At 37.1% G+C, this 21110-nt stretch overlaps 1 protein-coding gene across 2 annotated transcripts in view; it reads left to right on the top strand.

Annotated features, from left to right (window-relative positions):
- Nucleotides 1-21110, top strand: part of PTPRK (protein tyrosine phosphatase, receptor type K) — a 548103-nt gene that overhangs the window by 303361 nt on the left and 223632 nt on the right. For both annotated transcript variants that reach the window (XM_003781656.3, XM_012806133.1), the window contains exon 7: nucleotides 19894-20187. In XM_003781656.3, the coding sequence (XP_003781704.1) occupies nucleotides 19894-20187 (294 nt within the window). The remainder of the gene's footprint in view (nucleotides 1-19893; nucleotides 20188-21110) is intronic.

The raw sequence follows: 21110 nt of genomic DNA, 5'->3' as shown, positions 1-21110 counted from the left end.
AAGCCTTTTATCATTAGCAACACGTATCTTTCTGCTGGATGAGGGAAGTGTGCCCTCTTGCTGAATGTGTGTGTTTTGTTTGATTCTTATAATGAAATGTTTCTGAAAACACCAAAATAAATAGAGCTGGTTTTAAATATCCTGAATCTCTTCCCTTTTAATTTTCTTTAATCCATTTTAAATAACAAAATTATCTTAGTATAAACATAACATTATTAATATATTCATTGATTTACTTAACACATTTCTTTCTTTCTTTTTTTTTTTTTTTTTTTTTTGAGACAGAGTCTCACTTGGTCATCCTTGGTAAGAGTGCCATGACATCTTAGCTCACCGCAACCTCAAACTCTTGGGTTCAAGGAATTCTCTTCCCTCATCTTCCTGATGAGTAGCTGAGTCTGCAGGAGCCTGCCGCAATGCCCAGCTATTTTAGAGATGGAGTCTCGGTCTGGCCCAGGCTGGTCTCAAACCTGTGAGCTCAGACAACCCACCTGCCTTGGTCTCCCAAGCGCTGGGACTATAGGCATGAGCCACAGCACCTGGCCAGATTTGCTTAACGCTTTGAGCAGTTACCATACATTATTCATTGTGCTTGTTGCCAGTGAAATGACTAAAACATACAGTCTTTAGAGTCTTATAATTCCATATGTGGGTATGGGACTGTCTAGTCTTTAGATAACATAATTTCTTCTTTTGCACCTCATTCTATAATTCCTTATTCCCTTATAACTTCTTTTAATGAGGGTCCAGGAAGCCAACAAAACTACTGTTTTTTAGTTTGTTTGTTTTCAACTACAAACATCTATCCCAGATTTAGTTGCTAAGAATTAAGTTATTGGGAAATGTGGCCTTTCTTTTAAACGATATATGTCAACAAGCAGTGCATACCTACGGGGAATTGTTTCCTTTCTTGAATTTTTTGGCCTGAAATCTCTTTATTTTCCATATCTCTGGGTAGTGAAGGTAGCTTGTCTCCAACAGATAAGCTTTTTTTAAGTAACTGACTGTTGTAACAAAGGATAATGAACATGCTCCAACCATTCTTTTTTCTGTCCAGTAAATGTTAATTTAATAAAACAGAATGTAAATGTTTATTATCAGTTGTGATAACTTATGTATAATACTTATATGTTGTCCACGTTTGATAGATACTTTGCATACATTATTTTTCTGGTCTAGTAAGAATAACTATTAATATCCCTTTTAACTTAAAGGGAAGCTGAGTCTGGTAGACTCAGTTACTAAGACACGTGGCTCTAGTCTCAGATTTAAACCAAAGTCTTACTCCACTACTCTTTTCACCTGGCCATGATAACACTAGGCCACACAAAAACTAAATTTATATAGTGGTGTCGCAATCCCTATGGCCTTGGCTGCCGTCACGCATGAAGGAACCAGGCGTGACATGGATTAAAGTACAAGCTTGCAGGAGGCGGGCTGACTTTAAGTGCAGGGTAGTCCTGAGCCACCTCTGCAACAACTGTTTATTAAGGTTATACACAACAGGTGTGGAGAGTTCAGGTAATTACATATGAGGGCTGCATGTGTAAGGATTGCCACGTGCACTGTCCTCACATGTTCTGTCCCCACAACCCCCTGAAGAAGTACCAAGCATCAGTGTTTAACACATGCTTACTAGTGAGGGACCGATCTTATCTCATTCCATGACACTGAGTTACTTGGGGGATTGCCCCTAAGTCACAAAACATTTCTAGGCTTGCCAGGAGACTGTCCTATTCTCAGTGTTTCCTTTCAATGTGATAAAAGTCAGTAACTGTCGGGCAGCACCTGTGGAAGGAGTGGGGCGCTGGCCCCATATACTGGAGGTAGTGGGTTCAAAACCAGTCCCGGCCAACAACTGCAAAAAAAAAAAATCAGTAACTGTCCTTGCAAGCATGGTGTCCATTCCTCTACCTTCTTAGTAGCCTTAAGAAAAATGCCACTTGAAGAAAGGTTTAAATTAATATGAAGATGAAACAGATTTGTGAGGTTTTGCTCTGAAATTTCAATGATTATAACTATGTTACTATGATTATTATCTTACCACTTTAGAGACAATGCATTTAATGTACATTGCTTGGCTACTATTTTTGGCATGATAGTTATAGCACTGATTATTCATAGACTAGAAGGAGATGTGCGAGCCTTTGTAAATCAAGTGCAGGGTCATTTAAAAAAATTATTTATGACCGCCACCCATGTCCTTTTCCAGATTCGGATATACGAATATTATCATGTGCACACACCCATTCACACTTACATATGTTTGTGTAAGCTCAGTAAACCTGAATTTCAGGAAGCCTTTGTCAGAATGTAGGCAGAGGCTGTCATAAGTGTGGTTTATGAAAAGCTGTGAAATTATTCTGCTATTCCTCCCGCCTTCTTCTTCCCTCTTCCCTACATTATCATTTTTGGGGGGATTTTATATCAAGAATTATGACTTGCTTCTGTAGCTCTAAGAAAACTTTACAAATATGTTAAATGTCTCTAATAATATTATATAGATTCTTTGGATTTCATAGCTTCTCTGACTGTGGAAAAAATAAATTATCCAGAATTCAGTGGCCTAAAGTCAAGACTTTCTAAAGTCACAGTGCTCATTAATCAAAGCTATTCCATCAGCACTTATCCTTAATTTTGTGTGAATATTAAAAACACCCTCCTGGGTACACATAAGTTTTTCTGTGTCCTAGTCCTTTTTGATCAAGTCAGATGAAAATTTCAGACTCCCTGGCTTATTCTTTATTTTTGTCTTTTTCTGCAGACTCCCTGTATTGACTTGTTATTTTCTTAAAATTTGAAACTTTTTGTGTATGCTCTGGATGGAGTTTTCTCCTATGCTTTATTTTTATATTTAACGTAGGGATGTCATCTCAATGCTCTGCATGTTGAAAGTCAAATTATAAGCTGAATCTCTCTGTTAAGTGACTCACTTGCAGAGGTAGCGCCCTTTCTGTTTGTTACCTAAGTAAAAACCGAGAGAGATGCTGAGATGGGAGCACAGAGTTTTGCTGTGGACTAACAAGGGCAAGGCCATCGGAGTTCAAATCATGTCAAGACTCACCTGAGTTGGCACGATTCCAGAATAACATTAAATAAAGAAAATTTAATATTGTCATAAAGGGAGATGCTGTGTTAGAAAACCAGGAACTCTACAAAAATGGTGTATCATATATAACCGAATTCAAATGAATCTCAAGAACTGATAGTTACAAAGCAGAGAAGTGTTTACTTGATTTTATATGGTGGTGTTACCTCATAATATGTTTAAAGTACAAAGATGACCCTAGAACTCAACCACTCCCTCTAACTTGAACTTGATCCAACTTTAAGGCAGAAGGGTATGAATGTCCAAATTTTCGCATACAGACACTCGTTACTTTTGATTTTAGGGCTTCTCGTATTTTAGATGTGAAAGTATCTGTTGTAATGAAGTATATAAGGAAAAACATATACTCCAGTCTTTGTGATTGATTTAGGAATTTTCAAAAGAAATTTTGACATGATCAGACCTTGCCATCAATGCTGACTTCACATTTTAAATCCCAGTGTGAGATTCTGCTTGTACCTAATGGTCCTCATGTGTGGTGGGGAGGAAGTAGTTGGGGGGTTTTCTAGGCAAGAGTTTAGGATGAATTAGATTGACCCTCCCTTGCTTGCTCCCTTCTACAGAAAAGTATGTATTCAACACATAGCTTGTTAGGTGTATTGCTTGGTGAATATTACCAGTCCCCCTCACTCTACCCTAGTAAATACCTTCCTTCCCCAAGGTACTCAGTGTTCCTGGCTTGTAACAGTAATGTACAACTTAGGTAAATAGAATCTTACCTAGTTTATACTCATTTGATCTGGCTTCCCTCATTTAGCGTTCAAGTATGCGAAATTTATGCATATTCCTTCATGTAGCTATGTATTATATCCTTGTTATAAAATAATTATATGACTGTAATGCAATTTGTACATTTTAGTGATGATGGGATTTGATTGTCACCATGAGTTATTTATTTATGACTTATATAGTGATATACAAATATCACACTATATGACTTTTGAGAATAGAAGTGCTCTTTGGGGGGTGTCATGCACCTGTATGTGGAATTGTCAGGTCATAGGATATTGTTATGTTCAGCTGTGGTAGATCCTGGCAAAACATTCTTTGAATTTATTTAGTCAGTTTATACTCTAGATTGCAGATGAAGTTTCATATTCTCTCCAGCATTTAATATTATCTTGATTTCCTTCTTTAATTACCTTCTTTGTTCATACAAGCATTCATTCAACAAACATTGATTAGTGAATATGCTGAGCACTGAAGATACAAAAGGTAACAATAAACTGAGAGTCGAAGATTAATAATTTTACGAAGAGTATAACTGGCAAAAGGGCATTCCAGGCAGGATATAAAATGTAAAGGAGGGATAATTTTAAAAGAGTATTTTCCTGTGGAAAGTATAGGTTGTTAAATATAAAAAGTTGGCATCTACCAAAAGAAAAGAAATCATTTTATCGTAAGGACGTTTGCACTAGATTATTTATTGCAGCTCAATTTACAATTAAATGTGTAATTACAATTACAATAGATATGGAAACAACCTAAATGCCCACCACCCCAGGAATGGATTATTAAACTATGGTATATGTATACCATCGAATACTATTCAACCATAAAAAAGATGGCGACTTTACATCTTTTGTATTAACCTGGATGGAATCGGAACACATTCTTTGTAGTAAAGAATGGAAGAGCAAATATCCCATGTACTCAATACAAATAGGACGCCAGTAGACAATCTAATGTACACCCCAAACTCAATTCAATTCAAGTTGGGGGGAGTAGGGAAAGGTGAAGAGGGAGGGGGATTGGTGTGCTCCCGCTTAATGATCACCATGTAAGGGTATTTGTCACACCTCCTGGTGTGGGACACAACTGCAACAGGGACTTTACTTTAAAAATGTGACCATTGTAACCTAATTGTTTCTACCCTCATATTAATCTGAAATTTAAAAAAATTTAAAAAAAATTTACATCTATCTTTGAAGTTTACCTTCAGCTGTCTCAATAGGCTTCCATTTGTCAACTGCTGCATAATGAAATGCCACTAAACTTAGTGACATAAGACATTTATTTATAACACTCACAGCTTCTGTGGGCTGTAAATTCAGAAAGGCATAGCAGGGGATGGTCCTTCTCTGTTCCATGGTTTCAGATTGAACAGCTGAAGGTGAGTTACAATCTGGGAGGCTAGTATCATTTGGAGACTTCCTTATGCACAAGATTGGCCCTTGAGCTAGGTTAATGCCACCAGCTAATTGAAAATTCTACGTGGCACATCAGGTCTGCAAGAACAAGTGTTCTAGATTTTAGTGAACAGAGAGAAAGCTATTATATAGTTTTTTGTGACCTGCCATCAGAAGTCTCCTTCCATCACTTCCTCTGTGCTCTACTTGTTGGAGCATGAGGTCTCTCATCCAAGGGCAGGAGTAGGGACCCAACCTCTCAATCTCTCTTTCTGGTCATGTTTTCAGACCATCACAGTGACTATATTATTTATGCTTTTATTGCATCTTCCGTGTATTACCTACAGTATAATGCTATAATAGTCATAAAAACTATCTTGTTTTCTTTCAGGAATTTTTTCGTTCCTTGCCATTCTACCTGTAATTTAAACATCTCCTAGCTGGCACCATGGCTTAGAGAGTATAGGCTTAACCATCGGTCTCTTTTTCCCTACAATATTGACATATGATTTTATAAAGAGAAAAATATAAAGTTATAATAAGCAAATGTATTTCTTATGGTTTGCATTTTGTATATATATTAAAATATCTTTTGAAAGATATTTTAAAATATCCAGACTCAAATTAGTGCTTTTATATTCTAAGCAAGTCATTATGCCTTACAGTAGTGATGCATCTGGTATATGTCTGTAATTAATTTCCAAACTTGCTGTCTTGACATTTGCCCAATATCAGACCCTTAATTTAAAACCTGGATATAGACATAGAGATATCCATTTAAAAATATACTGCATGACTTTGGCAGGAAATGGTACCCTTCAGGGTGGAGACGTCTTAGTCATCAGCTTATATTCGTATATCATTTTACATTTTCTTTTCTTCATAATACTTAAAATAGTTGACTTTCTTTCTCAATTCTGTATTTATTTTACATCTACTGATTGAGTTAGAATCTCCAATGTCTTTGAAAATATTAGCATATTTTACTTACCTTTTTTTCCCCCAGCAAACTTTCAGTTGACTAGCTGAAATTAGAAAAGGATGACAAATTTAAAGTTGAGAGAAAAGAATATATGAATAGTCGGGATTGATAGCCATTTTGTGTCCTTATTTGTAAGAGACATGATATTCACCAAAGTAGAATAGGGAGCTTCCTTGTCCCTAGGAGAAGTGGCTGAGAGAGAAAAGCCCCACCCCTTAGCTGTGTAACTGCCGGATAGTCCAGAAGCCCTGCCCTTAGTGTGTAACTATCTGACTGATAGTCCAGAAGCTCCACCCCTTAATGTGTAACTGCCTGACAGTTCAGAAACCCCACCCCTTAGCTGTGTAACTGCTTGATAGTCCAGAAACCCCACCCCTTAGCTGTGTAATGCTTGATAGTCCAGAAGCCCCACCCCTTAGCTATGTAACTGCTTGATAGTCCAGAAGCCCCGCCCCTTAGCTATATAGCTGCCTGAATGATCGTCCAGAGGCCCCGCCCTTAGTGTGCAACTACCTGATAGTCCAGAGGCCCCGCCCTTAGTGTGTAACTACCTGATAGTCCAGAAGCCCCGCCTTTAGTGTGTAACTACCTGACTGATAGTCCAGAAGCCCCGCCCCTTAATGTGTAACTACCTGACTGATCGTCCAGAAGCCCTGCCCCTTAGTGTGTAACTACCTGACTGATAGTCCAGAAGCCCTGCCTCATAGTGTGTAACTGCCTGACAGTCCAGAAACCCCACCCTTTAGCTGTGTAGCTGCCTGATAGTCCAGAAGCCATGCCCCTTAGTGTGTAACTACCTGAGGATAGTCCAGAAGCCCCGCCCCTGAATGTGTAACTGCCTGACAGTTCCGAAACCCCACCCCTTAGCTGTATAGCTGCCTGACTGATAGTCTAGAAGCCTTTATTTTACTCTTCTTGAGACTTTCCCTTGCTGTGCACAGAACTGCCTTCTGGTATTTTATATTTTCGATGATACGACTTATTTTGATATTGTGAAATGTCAAATACCCCCTTCTGGTGTGAAAGTGGGTGTGTTCAAAGAGAATGAAAATAAAAGGTCTTTTACTGGCTGAGCTGTCTCACTAGTGTAAAATGTCCTTTGAAAGGTAACTCTTTACATGGTTAAATATCTTAAAAATATCCCTAACTTGTTATTTTATCAGACGGGTCTGTAATTATTCTTGTCTACCTTCTGTTTCCATCTGATTATAAAACTTAGGTGTGGTGATTTTATGTTTGATTGCACTTTGACTACTGGGGACAGGCATTTTGGCCCCTGAAGGAATGTTAATTGAACTAGATGATTACAATAATTATTCAGAAGTTCTTATAATTCTGGTGACCCCAATCATGGCTCTGTTTTTATGGTGTGCCTTTTTGGGGCATTATGCCTGAAATACTCTCTAGTTGCCTGCAACAACCTCCTTTTCTTGTTCATAGACTAAAGTGGAAGGCACAGAATCTGTCCTCTTGTCCCTTGTTCAAATCCACTTGACTCTTCTAAGTAGTTGCCATCAGATACCACTTACCTAAGATCAGTGATTGCCTCTGCTGACCTCATTTCTCAGTAAAAGTTCTCTATCTCTTCATTTAATCCAAGACATTTAACCCAGTAGAGCACACGATTGTTTTATTGTTGTAATTTTCTAATTGAGGAAATGTTTTGTATTTGCTAATTTAGACATTTGTTCTTTGGAATGAATATATATTGGGGAACTTTACATTATGAAGCTGAGTTGGACCTCTGTGGCAGACTCTGTAAGCAATGACACCTTTGCTAGGAACATTTTTAAAGTCTCTAAAGGTTTCTGAATTTCTAATTGGAAAACAGCATGAAAATTATGACTGCTTGGGAGTTAGTAGTGCACAGGTCATTCCTATTACTGAGAGGAGTTACTATATCACCACAAATTCTTTTTGATTTTTTTTTTTTTTATTTCGAGATAGTCTCACTTCGTTGCCCTTGGCAGAGTGCCATGGCTTCATAGCTCATAGCAACCTCAAATTCTTGGACTTAAGAGATCCTATTGCCTCAGCCACCTGAGCACCTGAGACTACAGGAGCCCTCCACAACACCCAGCTATTTTTAGAACCGAGGTCTCCCGCTGGCTCAGGCTGGTATTGAACCTGTAAGCTCAAGCAATCTACCTGCCTGGGCCTCCCAGAATGCTAGTATTACACGCATGAGCCACCGCACCTGGCCACTCTTTTCAATTTTTAAGAAGTAAATATGTCTTCACAGAGGGGAAATGCCTAAGCCAAAAGATGGCCGCTCTGTACCCTCCAGAGGCATGTAGAAATAACAGGCAAATAATTGTTCCCTCCATGATTAGGGTAAATAAAGTCTTGGTTTTTGTCTACCTAGAAAACAGGGTCACAGAGTGGAGGAAGCAAGTGGTGTCTCCTGATTCCATTGCAGGTCTGAGTCATTACATTGAAAAAAAATGGCCATCTGTTGTTGGCTTCATATACACAAATCCCCCATTCATTATTCTGAATTGTCTTGGAATGATCACAAAGTATGTATTTATAAGGAACATATGCCTATTATGCCTTATATTCTAACGAGTAAACACAATGGATTGTTTAGATTCAGGGATGTCCAACCTGCGGCCTGCGGACCACATGCTGATTTTGTGAGGACTCTTTTTTTGCTGATCCGTGGTGTCAGATTGTCACAGACTTGCTTTTTCTTTATTTTGTTTGCTAATTGGCTCTCATTAGTATTTGCGTATTTAATGTATGGCCCAAGACAGTTCTTATTCTTTTACTGTCTGGTAGGGGTGGGGGTGGGGGAAGGTTGGACACCTGGTTTAGACCCAGGGAGCAAGTTGCAAACAGATTACTTGGTTACAATTAAGTACTACGAAATTATCCTAATTGCAAAGTTTAAAATTTCCTCAAAATTTAGAATTTAGGGCTCGGCGCCTGTGGCTCAAGCGGCTAAGGCGCCAGCCACATACACCTAAGTTGGTGGGTTCGAATCCTTAGCCCGGGCCCGCCAAACAACAATAATGGCTGCAACCAAAAAATGGCCAGGCGTTGTGGTGGGCGCCTGTGGTCCCAGCTACTTGGGAGGCTGAGGCAGGAGACTCGCTTGAGCCCAGAAGTTGGAGGTTGCTGTGAGCGTGATGCCATGGCACTCTACCCAGGGGGATAGCTTGAGGCTCCGTCTCAAAAAAAAAAAAAATTTAGAATTTAGGTTGATGAAATCTGTTAATATGTGCAGATGTGGCAGACTCAAAATTTTTTTTCTTTCTTTTTTTTTTTTTTCAGGTTTTGGCTGGGGCTGGGTTTGAACCCGCCACCTCCAGCATATGGGGCCAGCGCCCTACTCCTTTGAGCCACAGGTGCCGCCCAACTCAAGATATCTTTAATAATCTTTTTTCTTGATTATCTGTGTCATATGTACATGTTCATATGTGTGTGTAATATATATATACACAGAAGGAGATTATAATCTCATTGTAGAGATTTTGCAGTATAATTTTTTTTAATTGATATGTCCTTGTTTACTAGATTCGGTCATTGTATCTTAATATGTATTAACAGAATATGAAAATGAGTGGTGTTACTGTACCCAAATCCTTTTGCCAACAATCTGCAATGGAGTAGTAGCTGGTGTTGTGTAACCACAGAGAACTAAACATGTTGCTGGGGCATATTATATATTGCCAAGCTCCATTCCTCTCCTTTCTTCCACTTTTTTTTTTTTTTTTTTTGAGACAGAGTCTCACTATGTCGCCCTTGGTAGAATGCCATTGCCTCACAGCTCACAGCAACCTCAAACTCTTGGGCTTAAGTGATTCTCTTGCCTCAGCCTCCCAAGCAGCTGGGACCACAGGTGCCCACCACAATGGCTGGCTATTTTTTGTTGCAGTTGTCATTGTTGTTTAGCAGGTCTGGGCTGGGTTCTAACCCGCCAGCCTCAGTGTATGTGGCTGGTGCCCTACCCACTGAGCTCCGGGTGCCACCTCTCTCACCATTTTTTTGTTTTAATTCTCCTGCCTCATGAAGGTGACTGATGAGATGGAGAGGGGCTTATCTGTTTATGTCCCTAGACTTAAGGGAACTAAACAAAGAATTGAAGGCTTTCCGAGTTTTACTGCACTGACTTGTTATTCTTGGGATCAACTGGATGTTCTTTCCTTGAAATGCTGTGAAGTGGTTGAACTCTGACAAAGCTGAAATGAGGTATTAAACAACCATAAGAGAAATAATAGCTTATGACTCATTCAAAGGCAACCATAATTTTCATCACGACCTGTGGTTTGCTACCATGTGGAGTATGGTACCGAGAGGGCTTTTGTGAAGTTATTAAATCATTGCAGTAATTCAGGATGTTAAACCAATTCATTGCATAGATAATAAATGAAGGAAAGAGTAGTTTTTGAACAAACTGAGATACAAATTTGCAGTTACTCACCTTACAATTTGATTACATGGGCTGAAAGCAAATGAACTTCACTCTTTGAAATCCCTTCACCCTTTCATCTATCCTAGCTATGAACCTAACCTTGTCTTCAGTTTCTGCTGACAGGTGGAAAACTGTGTGCTTCTGTTGTGCCTTTCTATTTCAAGCAGGTAATAGAGTTATTACAGCAGTGTTTTCAAATCAAGGTGAATAAAATGCCATGGAATGCAAGGATGTAAAATTCCATATGCAAAATTTGCAGTTTCATTGCTGAAATGCTTCTTCTCATTTCAGCACTTTAGGTAGCAGGGAAGAACCATGTCATAGAGATTAAATACTGCAATTCCACAGATCTTGCAGTTTAAAAAGTGAATGCGTATCATACAGAGTCTTGAGTGACAAAATAGTTGTTTACTATGAAAAGTGGTATACTTAGCATTTTCTCTTATCATTAATTAAATTTTTATTCAAATACCTATACGTATATGTATATATATTTTGGCGCTAGTAATTTTACATCATTCTTGACTGATATTATATATTTAAATCTCTTTAAAATCTATAAATGAGAATGTTTCCTCACATGGAAAATACTTTCTTAAAATATTTTAATTGATTTGACTAAAACACAAAGAAGAATTATTGCTAGGTCTGTAGTTATGCCTTCTTTTTACAAGCTGGATAAATCATTTGATGCCACTTGGTCACTAAGCAATTGCTTAGAAAGCTTTCTTTTGTTCCAGTCAACTAACTCCTTTAATTAAATAGTAACAATTTGTATGTGCTGTGTGTATCAATGTCAGAGCAATTGGCTGGCTACATGGTTCAAAGTAAAAGGTGATAAATCTTACTTTTTAGGACTTAATTGTAGCATCTAAAACGAAATAAAATATATATCAAAGTTGTATGGTCATCCTCAAATGTTGTTCAAACACCGAAGTTATAATATGCATTTTCTTATAGGGAATGGGTAGAATTTATGGAGACAGATTTTTTCTCAACACTGGCATGAGTAACTTTTCTGCAAGGCATTGTTGAGCCAGTCATTCTTCCTGTAACATAAGCGTTAAACTTTGTCAGGGACTGTGAGAACTGCTGGAAATGTAATAATGAGAACGTTTTGTAGACATACTACAAATTTTATTGGCCAATAGAGATAAAAGAAAAAATAAAACTCACTCATGCTCCCACTTTTCTCCAGTCAGTGCTATTCCCTCTTTGGCATATTTTATTTTGGTGTTGGTGGTTTCCAACTTTTTTGCCCTAGAGATATACTTTTTACATTCTAAAGTGAAAACTAATAAACTTCATAACTTGTATTCTTAAGTCTTGTGTGGAATTCTATTGAATAGATGTACCGTGATCGGCATCACTGTTGTCTATTTGTTGAATATTTTGACTACGTTTTTGTTCTTTTAAACAGAGATTCAAATAAGTCTTTATAATAAATTACTGGTAGGGAGATTACTTTGATTCATGAACCTATCTGTATTTCTTGCTATGTACTGTTTTCCAGAAACATTATTACCAGCTCACTTGGTTAATGAATATGAGGAAGCTGTAGTCTCAAATGCCCATTTACCTGTGTCTTCTTAGCTAGGATCAATTCTGTCTGAACTAATAATCACTTCTGCTGGGGTTGGATTCTCTTCTTCAAAATTTTACTCCATTGTTCTTTTGAGGAATGAAAACGTAAGTGATATAACTTTACTAAGCACAGGTCATAAATTACTATTTTCCACTTTGTTGAAATTATCTTCCACATTTTTGTAGTGTTTCTCTAGAGGAGCCTATTAGACTTTCCAACTGGAGAATTAATTTTTTCTTCAGCTCTTCCTAAGTTACAATTGACAAATAATTGTGTATATTTAAGTGCACAATGTGATGTCTTGACATATATATGTTATATGTACACACATTGGAATTAGTAAAGCAAACTAATTAATATAGTCATCGCCTTATATACTTATTTTTTTGGCATGAGAACATTTAATACCTACTCTCTCAAAAAGTTTTAAGTATAAAATGCGTTATTTTTAACTATTGTAACCATAGTGCAGAACTTGCTTGTCTAATTGAAATTTGGTTCCTTTTACTTGACGTGTCTTCATTCCCCGTAACTACTGCCCACGCCCCGCATAACCACTATTCCTCTGCCGGCTTCTGGGAGTGCCTCTTTTCTCAATTCTACATGAAAGTGAGATCATGCAGTCTTTCGTTGCCTGAGTTTTCACTACTGTTTTCCATGGGGAGCCGCTGGCAGGGAATGAAGAAACTGTGTAGCTGGAAATAATTAATAGTGATTGAAAAATGCACAGTATAAACAGACATGGATAATTTTTTATTAACTGAACGTTTTGTTATATGTATAATTGGAATTTTTTCCCTTTAAAGTGTTCTACCAACTCACCCCTGTATAATTATGTGTTCATAGTTCATAGTTCTCAGAAGTCATTTGTGTGTGAAACATTTTGAATATAAATTGTACTCCCTTTCCATAGTTCATCATAACTATATGCTAACACCCATCTTATTTCCAAAGAGATACATGATGATAACAACTTTTATTTATTTATTTATTTATTTATTTTTTTATTGAGACAGAGTCTCACTCTGTCTAGTGCCATGGCATCATCCTAGCTCACAGCAACCTCAGTCTCTTGGGCTCAGGAGATCTTCTTGCCTCCCAGGTAGCTGGGACTATAGGTACCCGCCACGATGTCCAGCTAGTTTTTCTATTTTTAGTGGAGAAGGGGTCTTGCTCTTGCTCAGTCTCAAACTCATAAGCTCAGGCAACCCACCTGCCTTGACCTCTCAGAGTGCGTGGATTATAGGCGTGGTGGCTCAATACAATACCAGGATTGTGCCTGGCCAATAACAGCTCTTCATTGATACTTAGTTGGGACAGGGCCTCATGTTGGACAATATCCAAACTTTGTGATGTGTTTGACCATTGCGAGCTTACGAGCCATCTGAGTGGTATGATTTGAAAAAGGTATCTATGGGTTTAAAAATAGATTTTAATATTATAATAGAAATATTTAACTTAATTATAGTAATGCACAAATGTGCAATAAAATTATAATTTATGTGAAAGATTGTTTTAGAATTTGCTGACTGCATTGACATGAGCAAAAATCATGAGGTATTTGGCTGCCTGAGGAACGTGTTTGGACTGAAAATCTGAAGTCTCAGAAAAATCACAGTGTGAAAATCCTGAGAACATGATGCTTCTCAGAAATGTATCTGGTTATAGTTTACAAACTGGGAGTGCAGGAGAAAACCTATTAAATCTAAAAATTTTCAAATGTACGCTTCGTGTTTTACCAACTAAGAAAAACGAAACAAATGATCTTATCACAGATAGGATACTAAATATCCAAGTAAAATGCTTCTAATTATTTATAACGTGCTTTCCATTTCTTACAGGAGCAAAGGTCATCTTTTTATTCATCACTGATATTGTTGAAAGTTTCTTGAAATTCTCAAGTACCATTAAATTATGTTATCCTATTGAGGCATAATTTAAAATCATTTAAAAATTATTACAGAGTAGCTGATAAAATAAATGAAATCTAACACACCGATGTCCTGTGTCCTCCCCTCAGCCTCTCTCGTGTCCATCTCCCTTTACTTGCGTTACCTAGCAGGTGATAGGGAACAAAAGCAGACAGCTTTTATTCAACAAGAACCAAAACTGGATCACAATTCAGGGAGGGGAGTAATAAAGAAATAGTATAAAATTGACTTTGAAGAGATCTTTTCATTTAAAGAAACAAACGGTAGCAAATAAGAAAAGTAATGCTGTCTCCACGGCAAACATTCTAATGTTGAATTTGGTAGGAATTTGTAGATGGTAAGGGAGCATCAACTCCTATAGCCACTTTATGTAACAATTTTCATCATTGTTATCATTTCCTTTCACAATGAATAAAAAAATAGATAAATTATTGACTCTTCTATAATTTCTATGGCTCTGCGCCTACCTCTGAAACTTAAAAAGTTTTTTCTGTTCACAAGCTTCCTACACTTGAGAAAAAGTGAAACTGAGATATCCCCTAGGAAGAAGGATGAGAATCCTAGTCCTTGATTGTAGTAGGCTGAAAAATGTGCACCGTATATATCATGTTCTAATCCCTGGGAACTGTTAATGTTACCTTATATGGAAAAGTGATGTTTGCAGGGGTGATTGAGCTGAAGTTACTGAAATGGTAAGAGTATCCAGGATTATCACTGTGGGCCCCCAGTACAATCATATGTGTCCATGGAAGTGGATGGCAGGGGGTCATTGTCTCCAGACAGGAGAGGAGAAAGCAATGTGAGCACTGAGGCAGGAGTTGGAGGGGTATGTCCACAAGACAAGGAATAGCACAAAAGCTGCTAGAAGTTAGACAGGGAAAGAGCTAATTTTTGTCTTAGCCAGTGGTTCTCAACCTTCCTAATGCTGTGATGTATTTTCATTGTTACAGAGAGGTTGTGACCCACAGGTTGAGAACTGCTCGACCCTTCAAAGGCAAGGTGGTCTTCTCTTGATTTTTAACTGAGCGATAATGATTTCACATTTTTGGCCTCCAGAACTGTGAGAGAATTTCTGTTGTGTTAAGCCACCAACTTTGTGGTAATTGGTTACAGCAGATATAGGAGACTAATAGCATATCATTGCCTGCTTCCATAGTGAAAGGATTAATCTTAGGATATTTTATGTCAAGGCTTATTTACAAATAAATAAGCAGTTAGGAAGGAGATAGGATGGAAAGGGTTTTAGTTTGTCTGTTTGCAATGACGAATGTAGCAGTGTTATTTGCCTTGACGTTTACTTGGTTACTGACTTTTCCTAGATACATGGCTTCTATTTTTGATTTTATATTTTATTAATTAATTGAATTGTAATAAGTTACATGTGTTTGCAAAATAATACTGTAATAGGAATAATTGGATGAGAATATACTTTCATAAAGACTTACTTCATTTCAAGGCACTTAAAAATTATTTGAAATATAAAAACAAATATAGCCCTTTGAATATATAATTGGAGTTTTATAATAGGCTCAGTTCTGGAGTGATGAATGTAAGTCTTAGTTGAAAGTTAATTGATAACATAGACAAAGTTTATCTTATATTTTAGGGATTGCATGCTTCAGTTAATACCTATTGTACAACTGGGATTTATGCACACCACACCTCTAGTCTGGTAGTGTATTAAGTTATGATGAATATTAATATTGCTGCAAAACAATTACTTGTTCATTTGTGAACTGATTAAAATTCATGCATAATTTATTGAAATGAATAGAGATTTTATAAATAAACCTCCGTGTTCTCAGGGGCCTAAGAACATAATACTTATGCTAATTTAAGGCTACTTTTTACCTCCAGTATAAAAAATTTAATATGTAGGGGTATATTAGTTTCATTAATGCTTGGTTTCACTTCTTACGATCATGTTGTCAATCAATATATATTCTTTTAATCATCTCTCAACATTGCCACATTTCCAAATTTGAGCTATGGCTTTGTGATTACTGGACCCTGCCCCCTTGCCTGACCATAGCAAGTGAGACATAGAACTGATCAGAGTGAACTGCTGCCCCTCTTCAGGCCAAGAGCCTGATTTCTTCAAAGTCATTTGTTTACGTGCACATAACACCACCATTGAATATTAATTTCCAGTCTTAAAATGTATATGCTTTCCAGCAAAAGCAAAACATACAGGGCTCACATCTAGGGTTTATTGATGTATTTAGAACTGTGGAGTCTTCATAAATTTTTCACGTAGTGCCTAATTTACAAATGAAGAAATTGTAGTGCAGACAACTTAGGTCATATTTAAATTTGCCCATGTTTAAATTTACTACGTATACATTTTTGAAACTAGTCTTCTTGATGCCACATGTTATTTTCCTTTGTGTCACTCCCTTAAAGATAGAAATAATTGAAGAACTATTATGCTTCACTCTTGCATTTGTTTCTAATATTATGTTTTTGGTGTAGCTCTTTTCTCTCTTCCTTTCCCATTGTGTGTTCTCCTGTTAAATTTTCTCCCTTTTTTTCCACAGCAAGGGTGTGTAGAGTTTGGATAGGTGAGACTTAACATTCAGTTTGCAACACATGAGGTGAGGTTTCGTGATGCCTATAAATTCATAGATTAACCAAGGTTTATTATTTATAATTCATTTAGTACACTGTCCCTGCTCATCATTATGTTACGTATTAGATCCCATCATGTCATTTTTGAGCTGTTGCAGGCGTCCTCAAACTACAGCCCCCGGGCCACATGCAGCCCGCCTAGGACATTTATCTGGCCTGCCCGGTGTTTTTACCGCTGCTGCCTGTCCTGCTTAGCAGCTGACTCGTCCCGGGGCCCACAGTCTGGCCCTCCAACAGTCTGAGGGACAGTGAACTGGGCCCCTGTTTAAAAAGTTTGAGGACCTCTGGAGCAGGGTATTGCTGCTCTGGGATAGAACCCCAGTGAACTGTGATTCACCATTTTTTTCCTACTTAAATTAGTTCGGATCTGAGCCATCTGGAGTGAAAACAAACATTTCATATGTGAGGCAATTCAGTTTATTCACAAAATACAGACTGCTTCTGAAAGTATGTGCAATGTTTAGATAGTGTGGGAAGACATTTGCATTTTTCTATTATGTTTAGTCCTCTACTCAGTTTCATTTCAGTTTGAGGTTGAGAGGCTATATCAGTTTTCTTGTTCTCTAACTGCTAGAACTTTTGTAAACACTGAATATAAAAGTTGTTTGACTAGTCGGTGAAGTTTCATGGGATGAAATGTCTAGCTCAATCTTATGTTAGCCGATGAATGGAAACTGTAAACATTTAGTTTTATTTGAACTTTTTCTTTTGAGAATATGTTCTCCCTTGAGTTTGGTTGTGAAATTAGAAATAGTTCACCTGCTACACGGTTTTGAATATTGTGGAAATAACTCGCAAACGATTAGGAGTGGATTTTGTGGTTAAAATTTCTAAGTCAGGTATTAAAACTACATTTATGTAGGTATAGACATAATTCAAAATGAATATAGTTTGTATAGCATATGCCATTTTTTTTTGATCCTAGTTTTATTTTCATTTTACACATGAGCACAGTGAATCACACGGTCATATGGTTCCGCTGATAATTAGTTTAAACGCTGTTGCCAGATTGAGCTGAGATTATTTGAGGGAGTAACTTAAATTCTTCAAGTGATTTTGGATGAGGGAAAAAAATCTGTTCTCCTTTATCTCAGCATTCTGTTTGTTTCCTATAGAACTCTCAGTTTAAAGTAATGAATGTGCTGGTTTGTTGTTACTGTGTCTCCCTCACAATGTTATACGATATCCAGCCTGGAGAACACACTAGCAATTCATTAGCTACTCAGTAAATGTTTGTTATGAATTTTGAAAAATATTCTTGACAATAACATTAGTCCAAATAGAGGTCCAGATAAGACAATCTTAAGTTACATTCTAGTCTTACATTATGGACAATTGTAATTGAGGGGCTTTCAGCTAGTAACGTTACTGTTAGTATTAAAAAGAAAATCTTGCACTACTGCTGAAAATTCTTGTATCCTTTACATCTGGGTAAAAAGGTTAAACTTACTTACAGGCTTTTTTTCATTGCACCTTTTTCCATACAATGCATTGCCGTTAAGATGGAAAATCCAATTTGAAAGATGTGGGTTGTTATGTTCTTAACTTCCTTTTATCTGTGTCTTCTCTAATACGCCCACCTGGAATGGGGTGGGAGAGAGCGTATTATGTGGTTGCGTGGAATAGTTTTCCTCTGTGTAATTTTCTCTGACTTTTAAAAAATATTTAAATCAATTTTTGAGCAATCCTCACTTATTAACACTTTCCTTCAAAGTCTTTTAACTTTCTTGAGAGTGTGAGTCGTGTCCAAAAATTCTAAGAAAATCCCTCCCAATCCCGAGGTACTAAGGAGAACTTCAGGACTTAGCATTCCCTGTGGACAGACCACATGGATAAAATGACAGCTGTGGAGTGTTTCATAAAGTCCAATATCTCTTTTCAGCTGCCTTTTGTTAAGGAACAAAGAGTGCTCTAATATCTTGTATCATTTATCATTTCTATAACTTTAAACATTGAAATGTTTCCCAAAGTTTCTTTCAAGCAAAAATATCTTAAGCTGTCCAAAATTACATTGCAGCACACCTTTGAGTTTAGCATTTGATGCATCACCTCATCACACACTAGTCCCCAAGGTCAGTGGCATGTAGTGATTTGTGATTTTGCCTGGGTGTAAACTTCAGTTTGTCACACAGAGGTGGATGTGTGGAAACAGGTCAACATCTGGCGTCAGCTTCTGAATTCCACATTGCTGTGTCTGCCTTCTTATCCGTAGGATCGCTGAAGCATACACAGCAAAGCCAAAACAAAAAGAAAAGTACCACTCTGGCTGTATTTCATTTCATTTCATGAGTGAAATAAAATGTCAAGGGTCAACTTTACTCTGTTCCTAGCTATCTATCTCTCAATATTTTCTTTTTATTTTCCCTGTTTACTAGGACTTTAAAAGTTTATCTCTGCAGAGAGACATGTTTTTAATAAAAGAAAAATTGTAGTAAAATGGATGTGTACAATCTGGAAAATTATTTCCTCTCCACAAGTACATTTGCTAGACCATTTCTCTTCCTGGTTTTCTTTGAAATATTTATCATATCCTAAATAAATGATCTATTAATCATTTAAGCTTTTTGAGGCATTAATATTTCTATTAATTATAATCCATATAAGACAAAGAATATAAATAAAGCATGTGTACCCCCTATTATTCTGAGATTACAAATTTAATTTTTTAATTAAAAAAATTAAAGAGGCCTTTATTGGCCATCCCAATCTAATGGAATCCTTATTCCTAGACTATCATGAAATTCCTACAGAACACCTTTTGCTAGCTGACACTTTCATGTTTATTTGTTTGTTGGAAATGCCCCTTTTTGAGGTAAGTTAGTAAAAGAAGTTTAAAAGTCATTTTGAAAACTAAGACATCATTGCTTTCCCTTGGAACAGTGTTAAATCACATTATTTATTGACCTTGATAGCTCATATGAACAGTCTTATTTGTACCCTCTGGACAGTTAACAAATAAAATGGGAAAATAAAAGCTACAGAATATTTCCAATTCTGGTGTTCATGGAGAAAATTGTCCATTAGCATTTAAGGTTTATGAGGCATTAATGTATCTATGTGTTATGATATTTTAAACTGTTCATTAATTACAGTGTACACTCCTCTCTCCTAGAACCACCAAGACCCATTGCCCCTCCACAGCTGCTTGGTGTTGGGCCGACGTATTTGCTAATTCAGCTGAACGCCAACTCCATCATCGGGGATGGCCCCATCATCCTGAAGGAAGTGGAGTACCGGATGACGTCGGGGTCCTGGACAGAGACACATGCCGTCAATGCTCCAACCTATAAACTATGGCATTTAGATCCCGATACTGAATATGAGATCCGCGTCCTACTTACCAGACCTGGAGAAGGTGGAACAGGGCTTCCAGGGCCTCCTCTAATCACCAGAACCAAATGTGCAGGTAAGACCGAGTAGCAGGCCATTCTGCCTGGCAACAGAACCTAGCATAGATGTGCACTATCCTGCAATATTAAAAGTCAGTTATTTGGCACATAATGTAGTCACACTGTTCTAAGAGTGCCAAGAATTAGGTAAATCATCACCTTGGTTATGTCACAATTTGATTTGAAAGCAGTGTGAATGCTTTTCCACTATTGATCCAGTATCATTACAAATCTCGATTCTTGTTTTGTGAGGTAGTTGGTGAGCCTGCTGGATACTTGGTCCAAAAATCTCTGACAGGTGTTGATGAAAGTATTATTGGTTTAAAAAAAAAAAAAAAAAAAGACCTTTTCAGTTTGTGCAAATACTAAATACCTTTTTACCATGTAGAAATTACATTTTTCAATAATTTTGTTATAGTTGGTGCAGAGGCCATATCATATAAAATTAATAGGAAACGTTACTCAGTACAAGGCCTAGTGAGGTAAGTGTTCTATTCAGAAAATCCCGTAACTGCTGTGGATTAGTTCAGCCGCTTGACATCCAGCTGTAGAATTGTTCAGGATTTTCCTTTCATGTTTAAGCCCCGTTATTGTCCTCCCCATGACTAAAGCAGAATGGTGAAAATAATAGCTGTGGAGAAAACACAAAAGACTAAAAAGTGAAATAACAAATAAATACATCCTGGCTTCTCTCTGCACTATATTGTTATAATAGGAGGAATTGTTAGCTGTTTACTAAAAGCAACTAAAAAGGTTAATTATCTCAGTTAATTCAGTGAATTTTAGTGTAGTATTTATTATTAAAACTAGTTTGAAGAAATATTTTATACTCAATATTATGCTGAAATACCTGATAATTGAAAACCAAAACTATGGAATCTATGAAGATGTAAGGGCTTATAAAATGTCTTTTTTATCCTTGAGTGTTTATCATTTGCAT

This window comes from Otolemur garnettii, unplaced genomic scaffold, assembly GCF_000181295.1.
Source record: "Otolemur garnettii isolate 467f Iridium unplaced genomic scaffold, OtoGar3 scaffold00002, whole genome shotgun sequence".
NCBI classification, from domain to species: domain Eukaryota; kingdom Metazoa; phylum Chordata; class Mammalia; order Primates; family Galagidae; genus Otolemur; species Otolemur garnettii.
Note: the sequence above shows the minus strand (reverse complement) of the source record. Positions and strands in the feature narration are given on the sequence as shown.